This window comes from Herpailurus yagouaroundi, unplaced genomic scaffold (genome assembly GCF_014898765.1).
Source record: "Herpailurus yagouaroundi ecotype Mexico unplaced genomic scaffold, PumYag 100, whole genome shotgun sequence".
Classification (NCBI taxonomy): domain Eukaryota; kingdom Metazoa; phylum Chordata; class Mammalia; order Carnivora; family Felidae; genus Herpailurus; species Herpailurus yagouaroundi.
The window spans coordinates 55,341,217-55,355,548 of record NW_024412391.1 but is presented as its reverse complement, the minus strand read 5'-3'; the positions used below and the strand labels follow the sequence as shown (position 1 = coordinate 55,355,548).

The following is a 14,332-nucleotide window of genomic DNA, read 5'->3' as shown; positions in this document are numbered from 1 at the left end:
TTTTCTCCCATTGGGTCATCTAATCTATTCTCATGATTTGATTACCACCCACAATGCAAAAGCACACCGATTCTATATATAAATCCAGTTGTGATTTATTTCTTGGGAGCTCCAGATCTGTATGCCAAGAATCTAATTCATATTTTCAATCACAACATGGATACAAAACTATGGTTCACTATGTCCAAAATCAAATCAGTTCTCTCTATACCTGTCATTAATGCATTAATTTGTTTGTTTGTATTCCTTTCCTAGATTAAGTAAAGCACATTGACTCAAGCTGGAGTATACCATCCTCCTTCCTTAGTCCTCATATCCTAATGGTGATTATATCTGGTTTATTCTACCTCTAGATACTCTCTAATAAATAACTACCTCTCTGTTAACAATATCTTTAACCCTGAGTATTCAACAACTTGAACTAGAAAAATATTTTTTGTAGTCTCCCTTAATCAAAGTGATTCTACACATACTTCTTTCAGAAATTATAATCTTTTCATTTCACTATCCCTCCTACTAGTATCTTCCATGTCTCCTGATGAGTATATGTTGATAGACAATCTTTTATTAATAGCATTCATGTACCCATATTTTATTACCATTGCTGATCAGCCTATCTTCAGTGCTTATATGCATGCAGATGTGCACACATCATACATACTCCTACACAAATGTGTACATACATCGACACACACGTCCAACTGTCCCTAATGTGTCACAGTATATTATGCATCAGCACATGCTTTGATAACTGCTTAGAGTTTCCCTACTTCTCTTATTCCTATCCAATAATTTCAATTAAAATTAAAATCCCATTCCCCCCTCAACTCCTATCTACATGAAGAATTAAAAGCTCTCCAAGTGTCTTGCATAGATTTTGATTCAAGATGGCAATGCCAAGAGGCTCCTGAATTCACCTCCACCCATGGACACAAGAAATGTACAGTTACATATAGAACAATTCCATATGAAAGAAGTCCATAAACTTCAATGACTTCTACACATCAGGCAAATGAGAAAACCCACATTGAAACAGGTAGAAGGAACTGACACACACTATCACCATAAACTCCACCCCCACCAGAGTGCCACAGAATCAGAAGGAAACTTATTACTGTTAGCTTCATCCTGAGAAGCAAAGGGGTTGAATCCCACATCTAGTTCCCCAACTCTAACTACCTCCACCTGAGAAATGGATCCCAAAACATTGAGCTTTGAAAACCAACAGGGCTTATGTCCAGGAGACAGGCTATAGTGAACTGAGAAACAGTTCTTAACGTACTCACCTGGACTCACTGAGGCTAAGCCCCAGGTATAGCACAGAGGCAACAGACTAAAGCATTCAGTCTTTCCATGAGAAAAGCCGATGTGCTTATCTTAAAAGCTATGGCTTAATAACAATAAATTTTCTGAAAAAGAATAAGGAAACTGATGGGGCCCCTGGGTGGCTCAGTCGGTTAAGCATCTGACTTCAGCACAGGTCATGATCTCCCGGCTTGTGAGTTCAAGCCCCCATGTGGGGCTCCACACTGACAGCTCAGAGCCTGGAGCCTGCTTCGGATTCTGTGTGTGTCTCTCTCTCTCTGCTCCTCCCCTGTTCACTCTCTCTCTCTCTCTCTCTCAAAAATGAATAAACATTAAAACAATTTTCAAAAAAAAAAGAATAAGGAAATTGATACCATTTACAATAGCATTGAAACAACAGAATACTTAAGATTGAATTCTACTAAAGAGATAAACAATCTCTACTTTGAAAACTAAAAGATATTGATAAAATAGATCAAAGGAGACACACATAAGTATAAATGTATCTGGTGTTTACAGATTGGAAGATTATTGTTAAACTGTCAACAATACCAAAAGCAATATTAGATTCAATGCAACGCCAATGACATTTTTTATAGAAGTAGAAAAACACTCCCAAAATTTATTAGGAACCATAAAGATGCTGAATAGCCAAAGAAACCTGAGACAAAACAGGAGGTCTCAGAATTCCTGATTTTGAGCTATACTATCAGGTTATACTATCAAAACAACATGGTAATGATGTAAAAGCAGACAGACCAATGGAACAGTATCAAGAGTCCAAATGTAAACCCAATATATATGTATATAGTTAACTAATATATTTGACAAAGAAGCCAAGGCCACTCAATGTAGAAAAGACAGTATTTTCAATAAATAATGCTGGGATAATTGGATATTCACGTGTAAAAAAAATGAAACTGGGCCCATATCAACAGCACTCACAAAAATTAATACAAAAGGACTTACATGTAAGAACTGAAGGCATGCAACTTCTAGAAGAAAACACAGGAAAATAAAGCTACCTGACATGGGTCTTGTCACGATTTTTTAGATATGAGTCCTAAAGCACAAGCAACAAAATAAAAAATGAACAAGTGGGACTACATCAAACTAATCAAGCTCTGCATAGAAAAATAAACCATCAACAAAGTGAAAAAAAAAAAAAACAACTAATGGGATGAGGAAAAATATTTTCAAACCACATATCTGAGAAGGTGTTAATATCCAAAATATGTAAGGAACTCAGAACAACTCAATACCAAAACACAAATAACCCAATTTAAAAGTGGGTGAAGGACATGAATTGACATTTCTCCAAAAAAATATCAATTACAATAAGTACATGAGAAAATGCTAACCATCACTAGTCATTAAGAAAATGGAAATTAAAATCACAATGAAATATCATCTCATCCCTGTTAGAACAGCCACCATCAAAAAGGCAAAGATTAACAAGTGTTGGTGTGGATGTGAAGAAAAGGAAACCTTGTATACTGTTGGTGGGTTTATAAAATGGTGACACCACTATGGAAAACAGTATGGAGGATCCTCATAAAATGGAAAACAGAACTACCATATAATCCACCAATTCCACTTCTGGGAATATAACCAAAGGAAATGAAAACCCTAACTCAAAAAGATATCTGCACCCCCATGTTTACAGCAGCATTATTTACAATAGCCAAGACATGGAAACAACCTAAGTGTCCACTGATGGATGACTGGATAAATAAGGTGTGTGTGTGTGTGTGTGTGTGTGTGTGTGTGTGTGTGTGTGGTGATGTTATTCGACCATTGAAAATGAGTAAATCCATTTGTGACAATATGGATGGAATATGAAGGCATTATGCTAAGTGAAATAAATAAAGACAAATACCATATGATCCCATTTATACGTGGCATCTAAAACAAACAAAAGCAAAAACCATAGAAAAAGAGATAAGACTTCTAGTTAGCAAAGGTGAGGGATCATGGGAGGGGGAGCTGGACAAAAGTGACCAAAAGATACAATTTTCCCCTTTTATGATACATAAATACTAGGGATATAATGTATAACATGATGACTGCTATATGATACATAAGAATGCTGTTAAAAGAGTTAATCCTAAAAGTTGTCATCACAAAAAGCACATTTTTTCTCTTTTTTCCTTTCTTTTGTTTCATTTTATCTGTAGGAGAAGATGGATGCTAGCTAAACCTATTATGGTAATCATTTCACAATATATGTAAATCAAACCATCACACTGTATGCTTTTAACTGATACAGTGATGTATATCAATTATTTCTCAATAAAACTGGAAGAAAACGAAAAGCTGTGGCCCAAGAGACAACCTTCTAACTTAACACACATCTAAGAGGCCAAATGCAATACTCCCCAGAGGTAGGGAAGCTAGCACTCTCCCTCTGCCTCACTCCAAGTTGTTTGTATCTATTAGAAAGGAACTTGTACACACAACTGGTACCAGGCTTCTGTAGCTGCTGCCTGGAGGATGCATCCCTTGACTGTCTGGCTCTGGGGGCCAGTAGGACTTATGTCTGCAGGTTCCACAGGTCCATAGCAAATTGAATTCATTCTTAATGACTTAACCCCAGAGTACAAAGGAGAGGTATCAGACTAAAATTCCCAGTGTATGTGAGAAAGAGACATATTTGCAGATCATGTACCAATACATACATAAAAAGGTGTTCAACATCACTAATCATCAGAGAAATGCAAATCAAAACTGGAATGAGATATTACCTCACACCTATGAAAATGGCTATTATCAAAATGACAAAACTTAAGTGTTGGAAAAGCTGTGAAAAAATGGAAACTTTGTACATTGTTGGTGGAAATGTAAACTGGTACAACTACTATGAAAAAGAGCATGGAGTTTCTCAAAAAATTAAAATAGAACTACCATATGATCTAGCAATCCCAGTTCTGAGAATATATCCAAAGGAAAAGAAAACCCTAACTCAAATAGATATTTGCACCACATGTTTGTTGCAGCATTATTTATAATAGTCAAGCCATGGAAACAACCTAAGTATCCAAAGACATATTAATGGATAAAGAAAATGTGCAAAAGTATATAATGGAATAGTATTCAGCCATGAAAAAGGATATCCTGCCATTTGTGACAACATTCATGGACTCTGAGGTATTATGCTAAGTGAAATATGTCAGACACAGAAGACAAATGCAGTATGATCTCACTTATATGTGGAATCTAAAAAACTCTATAAACTTATCAATATATGAAAACAGAATGATGGTTGCCCAAGATGGAGGGTGATTATGTGAGTTTGGTGAAATAACTGAAGGAGGTCAAAACGTACAAACTTCCAATTATAAGATAAATAAGTCCTGGGAATATAATGTGCAACATGGTGACTATAGTTAATAAAACTGTATTGTGTATTTGAAAGTTGCCAAGAGACTAGATCTTAAAGGTTCTCACCATAAGAAAAAAAATGTAACTGTGTGTGGTGATAGATGCTAATTAAAATCATCATGGTGATCATTTTACAATACATATTAAATCCTTATGCTGTACACCTAAAATTAAAATAATCTTAGGAGCACCCGGGTGTCTCAGTCAGTTAAGCATCAGACTCTTGGTTTTGGCTCAGGTCATGATCTCACGGTTCGTGAGTTCAAGCCCTGCACTGTCTCCCTCTCTCTCCGCCCCTCCCCTGTTCTTTCTCTCTCAAAAATAAACATACATTAAAAAAACACAATCTTATAAGTAGCTATATCTCAATAAAAAAACATTCTTATATATGTAACATTCAGAGAATGTGTTTCATTGCTTTATCATCATCTGCCTTATTATTAGTCTCTGAATAGACTAAACCCTTTGACTGAAAGCACCACAATATTCACTTCTGTATTACCCAAAGCCAAACATAATGCCTAAGAATAAAAAGTACTAAGCATTGTTGTGTGAATAATGATCATTGAGCAAAAGTAAGTTCCTCTAGTCTGTGTACTCACATTTTTGTGTGTGTATAGCACTTTTGCTATAATGGGGATGGTGACGACAAAGGAAACTTTTGTCAAGTGACAACTTTTAATCTATAACCGAGTTAAAGATGAAGTATGTATTCAATATGTATGATTCTTAGTGATACTTTCGTTATAAATTTATCATTAATATTAGTGATAAAATAACAGTTGTTATTTTTTGATAGGGGGTATCATCCTCATTTTATAGGCAAAGAAATGAGAGCGTAAGGCATTAAGAAACAGAAGCATAAAGCTTAAGTTTCCAAAGTAAATGGTTGATTATATTTTACTTGTGTGTACTCGCCAGTTAGTAGTTTTCACCAAATATTTTGGTGCCCCCCTGACACTGGGCAGACAGAAATAATGCATTTCTCTACTCACTTAGAATTAGATGTAGTCATGCGGATTGCTTAGGCAAAACAAATCTAAGAATATCATTGCCAGGGAGAAGCTTTAGGAGCCAGTACCCAATTCTCAAGCTCTCTGTCTCTACCACAGCACCTGCCAAATTCTGAAGCTGACGACTATTCCAAGTCACTGGGACTTGACTGGGGACAAAGTGAAATTAACCATTTGCTGACTCAGATTTGGAAATAAAATATGAGCAAGAAACCAGTGCCTATTTCTTTAAGCCACTAAGATTTTATGACATAATTTGGCCCACCACGGCCAATACTTCAAAGTCCTAACTTCAATAGTAAAGGTTGTTTGACTGTGAGTCTTAATAAAACTGTTTTTTTTTGTCAAGTTTGAAAAGTTTGAAAAAATAGATGTCTAAAAAAAATCACTTAAAATTATGTGCCATTACAACACTAAAATAATAGAAATTTAGACACTCATAGTTATTACTTTCTTTTATCATTGCAAGCTTCGTGTATTAAAACATTAAAGACATATATGGACCAAGAGAAGCTACCAAGGAGAAATTCAGTCTGAAACAGTACAACAAATAGAAAACAGAGACAGAAATGAGGCAAAAGAGATTATGCAGCCAACATACATTCCAGAAATAAAATCTGGGTCAGAGCCAGGAACTGCTGAGTTAATCAATGTGAATCAGAAGAAACAGGGTCGGAAATGAGAGACATGTATTATCCAAAATAGAGTTGCAGATTCCAATTTCAGATCAAGTATCAGGGCAAAGTCAAGACATTTCACTTAAGTAGTATAGATGAATAGACCTAAAAAAATTACTTAAAAAAGTTCTCTTTGGTATTAAACTACCTCAGGCATCACCATCATAATCCTTATCATAACAATAACAGATTGAATCCTGTGTATTTTACGTGCATTTTCACATTGAATCATCATTGCAATCCTAGGACACGGGTGAGAAAACAGAGGGGTCTGTGACAGCACTAGAACCTACCTCATTTTAGGCAACATAAAATTGCATTCTCTCAGTCACTGTGCTAAATGACCCTTTGCCCTTCATTCTTTTGTATTTTACCAAGAGTAATCATCAGTAAGTGGTTTGGCCTCCCAACACAGAGCCAGTCTAACACATGGCATAGGCCAAAAGCAAAAGCTAAATGCATCATGACAAATTAGAAAGAGGGCTAATATGTGATCTAAATTTGCTTAACAATAAATTAAATACCCACAGGGGAAGAGGTCAGGTCAGCTTCCCTCCATTATCTTTGGCCCATCTTGTATGGATCAAACACAAAACATATTTCAAAGACACATTAGATCATCATGCTAGTGGGTGCAGTTTCTCAGGAGGGTAAGGCTACTTAAAATGGAAAAGAACTTTGCCATATTTTTATTACAATTGCTTCATGATTTTCTTCTTATCTGTCTTTCTCTCCCCATTTTTTTTTTTTTTAATAAAGAAAGCGTGAGGGAGGTTCCAGGGACAGGAGGAGGGAGTGTAGGAGGAATATTGAAATCTGTCTCTCTTTAGGTAGAGCTCCACTGAGGTTCACACATGATCCAATCCAATTGACTATGATAAGAGACCAGGAAGACATATTGAGGCCAAAGCCTTAGTGAGCAGCTTTGCCTCTTTGTTTTGTCCTGTATGCGAAAACCTTTGAGAGATGGCTGTGGCTGATGGAAATATGAGGACCTGAATCCCAGATTCCAGCTTTCCCTATTTTGGAAACATGATTAACAACCCATTTATTAACATATTGATCTTCATAAGAAACATACATAAATTATTATTGTTTTGATCTTCACTTATTATGCCATGGCTGTGTGCTAGGTAATCTGCCTGAAAGAGATCATCTGCCTCCCTCTAAGGTGTATTGTATTAAATGAGTTAACACACTTGCACATTGTGTAGAATAAGACAATAAGTGTTCTACATATTGTGTAGAATATCTACACATTGTGTAGAATAAGACAATAAAATGTATTATTTATTATGATGATGCTTACTGTCTCAATAAATCCTACAACAATGCTTTGAGGTCGACTCTACTTTCCCGGGTGAAAAAGCTGAGGCACAAGTAGTCTATGTAATATTCTAAAGGTCATACCACTAATAACTACAAAATGGGGCTGGGGCTCAACACTGTCAAGTATTAGTCTACCTGCAAATCCGTTGCTCCTTCCTCTAAGCCATGCCACCTGCCTCTCTCCATGGAAGAACTTGAACATTAGGTCTAAACATTAGGCATATTGGTCCTTGCTGAAAAGAACAAGTTCATCATAATTTTGTAACTCTCAACAATGCCAGCTGCTATAAACAGTATAAAATTTATGAAAATTTGGAAGTGTTCCCACCATAATAACACAGTATTTTTCAAAAATAATTTGCATGCTATATAACACGCTTTATATATAGCAAATAAAAAGCTAATCCTAAGTGACAATATGTGGGCAGATAATGAATCACTTGGAAATATCGTGTAGCTTTTACATAGAAAATATTGTCCTCCATAAAAAGATCTGGAGTATCTTAACCCTTTGCTCTGCCATGAAACCACAGCAGGAAGCTCTGGCAAACTAATAATGTGATAAGCTCAATTCTCTACACGGCAGGAGTGAGAGCTCTCTGTCTTGTAACAACTGTTTGGATGACTTTATATAAAGAGTGGGAAAGAAAATTATACTCCTCTCCCACATATCAATGAAAATGTTTCCCATGGAGTGACTCAGCCTGAAACCCTAAACAGGAGCATGGTCTCAGCAGGCTGTAGGCAGCCACAGCAGGCTTCACGTTAGCTGCCTTCAGCATTTGTGGGGACAACACAGAAATGAGGCTGCCAATAACACCAGAAGTTTCCACCTTGTGGGAAGAATCTAGTCTTACAGCAGGAAAAAAAAAAAGACACTGACTGTATTCTAAAATATGGCACTTTTCTACTGATCATCTATATTCAAAACAGCCAACATAACACACTACTCCCTTCCTATTAAAATAATAATTGTAAAATTACATCACTTACAACCTGCCAGGCACTGCTATCATTATTTGATGTATATTATTAATTCATGCAATTTAATCCTTACAACCCTTGACATATTTATTGTTTTCTGCATTTTATAGGTGCAAAGAATGGGACACAGTGACGTTGACTAATTTTCCCAAAATGGGAAATCTAAAACATGGAGGATCAGGATTTGAATACAAGCTGTCTGGTGTGCTAGCAGCCTAACTAGGAATGTTGTGTCACTATCACTCTATTTTCCCCGATTAATTATTACAAGAGAAACCTTGAAGTTGAGAGAAGATTTCTTGTTACAGGGTGTAATGGACTAAATGTGTCCCCACCAAATGCACAGGTTGCTATACTACTCTCCAATAGGAAAGGTCTTTGGCAGGTAATGAGAACTAGCTGAAGTCATCAGAGTGTGGCCCCAGTTGGATTAGTGCCCTTATTAAGAGTCCCTGGGAAGCTTACTGCTCCTCCCTTACTCTTCCCAACCTGTGAGGGTACAAGTAGTAGTTTGTACCCCAGGAGGGAGCCCTTACAGGACCTGACCATGCTGGAGCCCTGGTTTTAGACTTCCAACATACAGAACTGTGAGAAGTTAAGTTTCCAGTATTTATAAGTCACCCACTCTGTGATACTTGGCTATAGCAGCCCAAACAGAACAAGATATGGGGTGTATTGTGGCAGTTGTGGAGGGAACCCAAAATCAGATCAATTGAGGAAATGATCTTTATGGTGCTATCTAGGCCTCTCATTGAGTGATTTGGTTTTACCAAATTTTCTCATCTTGACAAGAGGTCTACAGCCCCACCCCATCCCCAAAAGCATATGAAACATTCATTTGATAGCACATATAGCACATATAATAGCACATATAATCTTAACATGCTGCAAATTTAAACTTAAATCAATAACTCGTTTTTTTTAATTTAATACATATAAACAGCTTCCTATTGAAAGCTACAAAACAAAGTCAAGAAAGTGAATCCAATATACCATTTTCTAATCGACCATGGAGAAATGTCACTTTGTCCACATTGCACTGCAACATGAAAAATCTGATCCTTGGGGCACCTGGGTGGCTCCGTCGGTTAGCTTCTGACTTTGGCTCAGGTCATGATCTCAAGGCTCGTAAGTTCAAGTCCTGTGTCGGGCTCTGTGCTGACAGCTCAGAGTCCAGAGCCTACTTCGGATTTTGTGTCTCCCTGTCTCTCTGTCCCTACCCTGCTCCCCATTTGTCTCTGTCTCTGTCTCTCTCTCTCTCTCAAAAATAAACAAACATTAAAAAACATTTTTTAAAGAAAAACCGGATCCTTAAATGCTGATGACAAACTGATTACATGTACTGAATAGCATGGAAAATATACTACTTTTATAATCTTCAGAATAATGTTTGTTTCCAGCTATATTTAACAATGGCAATTTATTACACAAGGATACATTCTAATCATGTTATTCTTTGCTTCCTAATTACACAGGAAACTTCATGGATGGTTAAGTCATATTGTTTTGCTTATTTAAAAAAGAGCGTAGATCATGGAATTTACACTATTTTTTTTATTTTCAGGTAATCAGTTAATTTGTTACAGTTAATCAGTTAATTTTTGACCCCATAAAATCAATTTTAAATTGTTCTTATACTCACTGTGTCACTTCTTACTACCAATTTATTGAATGCTCATTAATCTTTGTCTCAATATGTTACAACTTCTACATTTATGACAATTTTTATTACCATTTTATTACACCATATTCCTTAGTCAATAAAATGAAAGTAACAGTTTATAACATATTTAATACTTTAACAATAAATTCTGTTGCAATTCTAATATCTGAATTAAGTTATTCTATGTGATAATTTAGCTATTATGGCAATAATTTGCCTATTTTATGCCAGTACTTTCACAAACATTAAAATATTTTACTGATCCATGTAAATTCAATATAAGCTAAACCAAACTCAATGTTTCCTTCACTTGGGTGATTATGTCACCAAATTCCCCTATCTCTCAACTCAAATCTTTTGAACTAAACTGGATTTCTCTTTCTCTCTCTCAACTTCATTATTTCTCAAACTCTCTGTTAGTTTTAATGCTACAATATCTGAATCTATGCTTCTCTGGTTGTCTTTCATCATCCATGTTATTTAGTTTATTCTAACAGCCCACTGGCAAGATTCCAGCCTCTTTCCATACCATATACCATCCTCATCTTTACCAAATTAAACTCTTTCTTCATGTTTTTCTACCCTTAAAACCCTACATTTACTCCTCACTGTCTAACTCAAGTTTAGCATGATATATTTTAATTCCATCTCATTTTTACATCTTTAACAGCACTTACAGTCTTAATTTGTGGTATGGCTAAATATGATTCCTCTTCCTGCCTCAAATATATGCTGAATTTTCCTTTTTATCTATATTATTTCCTTCTCCATTTACCTTAAACCTATTTTTTAAGATTCATTTTAAATCCTACTTCTTCCATGAAGACTTCCCTTTTCCCACCTCCAAATGTATACTAATGTCCTACAGAACCCCTAACTTTGTGGCACTTAAAATATTCTGCCTAGATACAGAGTCATTTATCCATTAGTTTCTAGCCTTCATTAAGCATCCTTGAAGGGAGGGTCCACATCTGTTCATATCTGTATTTCCTTCAGTACTAAGCAGAATACTCTAACAAAAGAAAGTGCTCAGAACTATTTGCTTAATTATCGGATATAACACAACAGCAAAGAGCATGCAGAACGCAGTCATTCTAGACTTCATGTCCTTAATGGGATAAGAGGATGATCTGTGCTTTCAGCTGCTCAAAACAGTTTTCGAATATCAGGCACACTTCGATGTCAGAAATTTCTGCCCCCGTCCAGTGATAGTTGTTGTATTTTTATTATTGACTAAGAAAATGCACGCTTTCTTATGGCTTTGCATCTTCACTGAAAATACCCAACAACATCCTCCCAACCTCACCCTGAACACTTCAGTCCTCAAGTGAGGAAGACTCTAGAAAACTTGTGAAATTGTCCTTTTCAGATAATATGCACTGTTTATTAATGTTCCTGACTTATATGTACCCCAAAAATATATTAGTATTCATTTATCCTATCTACTTCTTATTATTTCAAATTCCCCTTCTTTTTTTTTTTTTTTTTTTTTTAATTTTTTTTCAACGTTTATTTATTTTTGGGACAGAGAGAGACAGAGCATGAACGGGGGAGGGGCAGGGAGAGAGGGAGACACAGAATCGGAAACAGGCTCCAGGCTCTGGGCCATCAGCCCAGAGCCTGACGCGGGGCTCGAACTCACGGACCGCGAGATCGTGACCTGGCTGAAGTCGGACGCTTAACCGACTGCGCCACCCAGGCGCCCCTCAAATTCCCCTTCTGTGTGTAATTCTTTTCCCTGCCTCTCCTCCCAAGTCTTATTGTATCTCCTGTATGCCACACCTCTCTCTGCATAAGCAGCCCCAGCTTCCTCTTCCATTCTTGTGTCTAGTGATTGTTTTTCTCTTTCTAAAGCTTTTTGCATCCTCTTCCTCCAATCACCATAGTATTCCCACCATTCTTGCCAATCTTATTCCACTCTCTATGTGCTATTTTTTTTTCTCTACTCATCATCTTCCCAACTTGCGGTGCCTCTTATTTATTAGTTACTTCCTTTTCTCTCTTCAATACCTTGACCCAGCTGCTATTCATATTTATAGTTGAAACTCATTTCATGAAACATGGTCCTAAAAATGTGTGGTAAAAATAAAACTGCTTATAAATAAAATCTTACTGTTTATGTGAAAAGAAACTTCATATTTAGAAATAACCTACTATAAATTGGATTGCCATGGTCTATCTTTTGTATAATCACACACACTTGAAAAGTTGGCTAAAGGTCCTGATACCCTCTCTCTAACAACCTCTAATTCCAACTCCACAATGAATCTGTGACTCCCTGCTCCCAGTCCTTTTACTAATGTTACACTAACAGAAGAAGCAACAAGGAAACAACAACAAAGCCCTCCATTTTTCCCCTTTACTTCTGTTTGTTCTTCTACTCAGTTGCCAAATCACCAGTTTCCATTCACCCAAATTCTTACCTTTTGCTTTACTTCTGGTACAGTTGGAATGTTCCCAGGCTTCATTTTGCATCTAATATCCTAGTTCTTTTTTTTAAATGATATTTAAGTTTACCTTTTCCTTATTCTCATGCCCAAAGGTAGTCCCAAGTGGACCTACTTGCAAACACAAAAGACATACCTACATCTATCCCAACGTTAACCAGGATCTGTAAACCTCTAAATAATTAGTATCTGATTTAACACGAATGCCAAATAAAATCATACTACCAACAGGAATACTTACACTCAGCATATTTCTGAAGTTGGGAAAATTCTGAGGGGCTGAGGTGGGCCCACTTCTCCTGGTTGGTCATGGTGGTAGTGATGTCTCTTACATACCAGGTGAGGAATTCTTTATTCAGGTGTTTGGCAGAACTCTATACTTCAGAGTTTCCACATGGCATGTTTCATTACAAAATATCTCAAGCTTTCAAAATATGCAATCTGTCAACATGAAACCGATGTGGATGTGAGTTTGTTGTTTCAATAATATATTAAAGCACTGCAGAAAAAGAAACATAAAAATAAAAAGATCAGCATTATTGCACAAAGAAAAAATTGACAAGTTATAGAATGTTAAGAATTTTTAATTTCTAAATAATGTGTTCCAAAGTTATTCTATTTTGTGTAATACTCAATTGGTAATTGTCTGTGCATTCTTTAATTGCATTTTTATGTATATTTCCTAATGCCAGATCACAGGAATAAATATGATTAAAATATAAAATGAAGAAACTTTTATGAAGTCTGTTTCATAAAAGTAGATTTTTTTGTTGTTAACGTTTATAAATTCCACATTTTAAGAGCAAATAAGGGTGTCATTTTTATGAACTTATCAATCCTTTAATATTTAAGCAATTATCATATAAAAATCCAGACCCAAGACATTAAAGGAGGCTAATTAAACCCTACACATAATATTAGCCAGTATAACAGATTTTTAACAATGATTTGGAATGACACTCAACTGTACCACATATATTTGATATCAGGCAAATCAATTTTGGGAGTCATACAGAGATTTTTCCCAGCAATAAAATAAACAGAATATTTTAATTTTACAATTTATAAAACCCAATAAAAGTTACCAAATTAAAACAATTCCAAATGTCTGACAGACTTGTGTAATGACAGTAGAATAATTACTATGAATCATGCTTAAAAATAAATCCCTAGGTTGTCATGGTCCTACATTCACTGCCTTATCTATAAGGCAAACAAAATGACAAACCATCTGGTTTCAACTTTTTATTAAAGACAGTAATCAATTGCTCAAAGTCAGACTGGCATTGTGATCATTAGAGAAAATGAAATATTTAGCAACAATGACTTAAGTTTATGGAATTGTATGCTTGGAAAGCTTATTTATACAGATGTCATTATCTCAGGCCATAGTACCTATATTTGGCATTAGTGTGTAAGCTCTCTTAGCATCTGTTTTTGTTGTTTGTTTGTTTGTTTCCCTATCAACCCCAGGACCTCACTGTCACATCCTTTCATCTTTGCCTTAAAAAAGATTCTTGTCTGTCTCATCTG

At 35.9% G+C, this 14,332-nt stretch overlaps 1 protein-coding gene across 9 annotated transcripts in view; it reads right to left on the bottom strand.

Annotated features, from left to right (window-relative positions):
• DGKB (diacylglycerol kinase beta) overlaps positions 1 to 14,332 on the bottom strand; it is a 750,184-nt gene that overhangs the window by 676,201 nt on the left and 59,651 nt on the right. For all 9 annotated transcript variants that reach the window (XM_040472539.1, XM_040472542.1, XM_040472540.1 and 6 more), the window contains exon 2: positions 13,041 to 13,298. In XM_040472539.1, coding sequence (XP_040328473.1) covers positions 13,041 to 13,110 — 70 coding nt within the window. In that variant the 5' untranslated portion in view covers positions 13,111 to 13,298. The remainder of the gene's footprint in view (positions 1 to 13,040; positions 13,299 to 14,332) is intronic.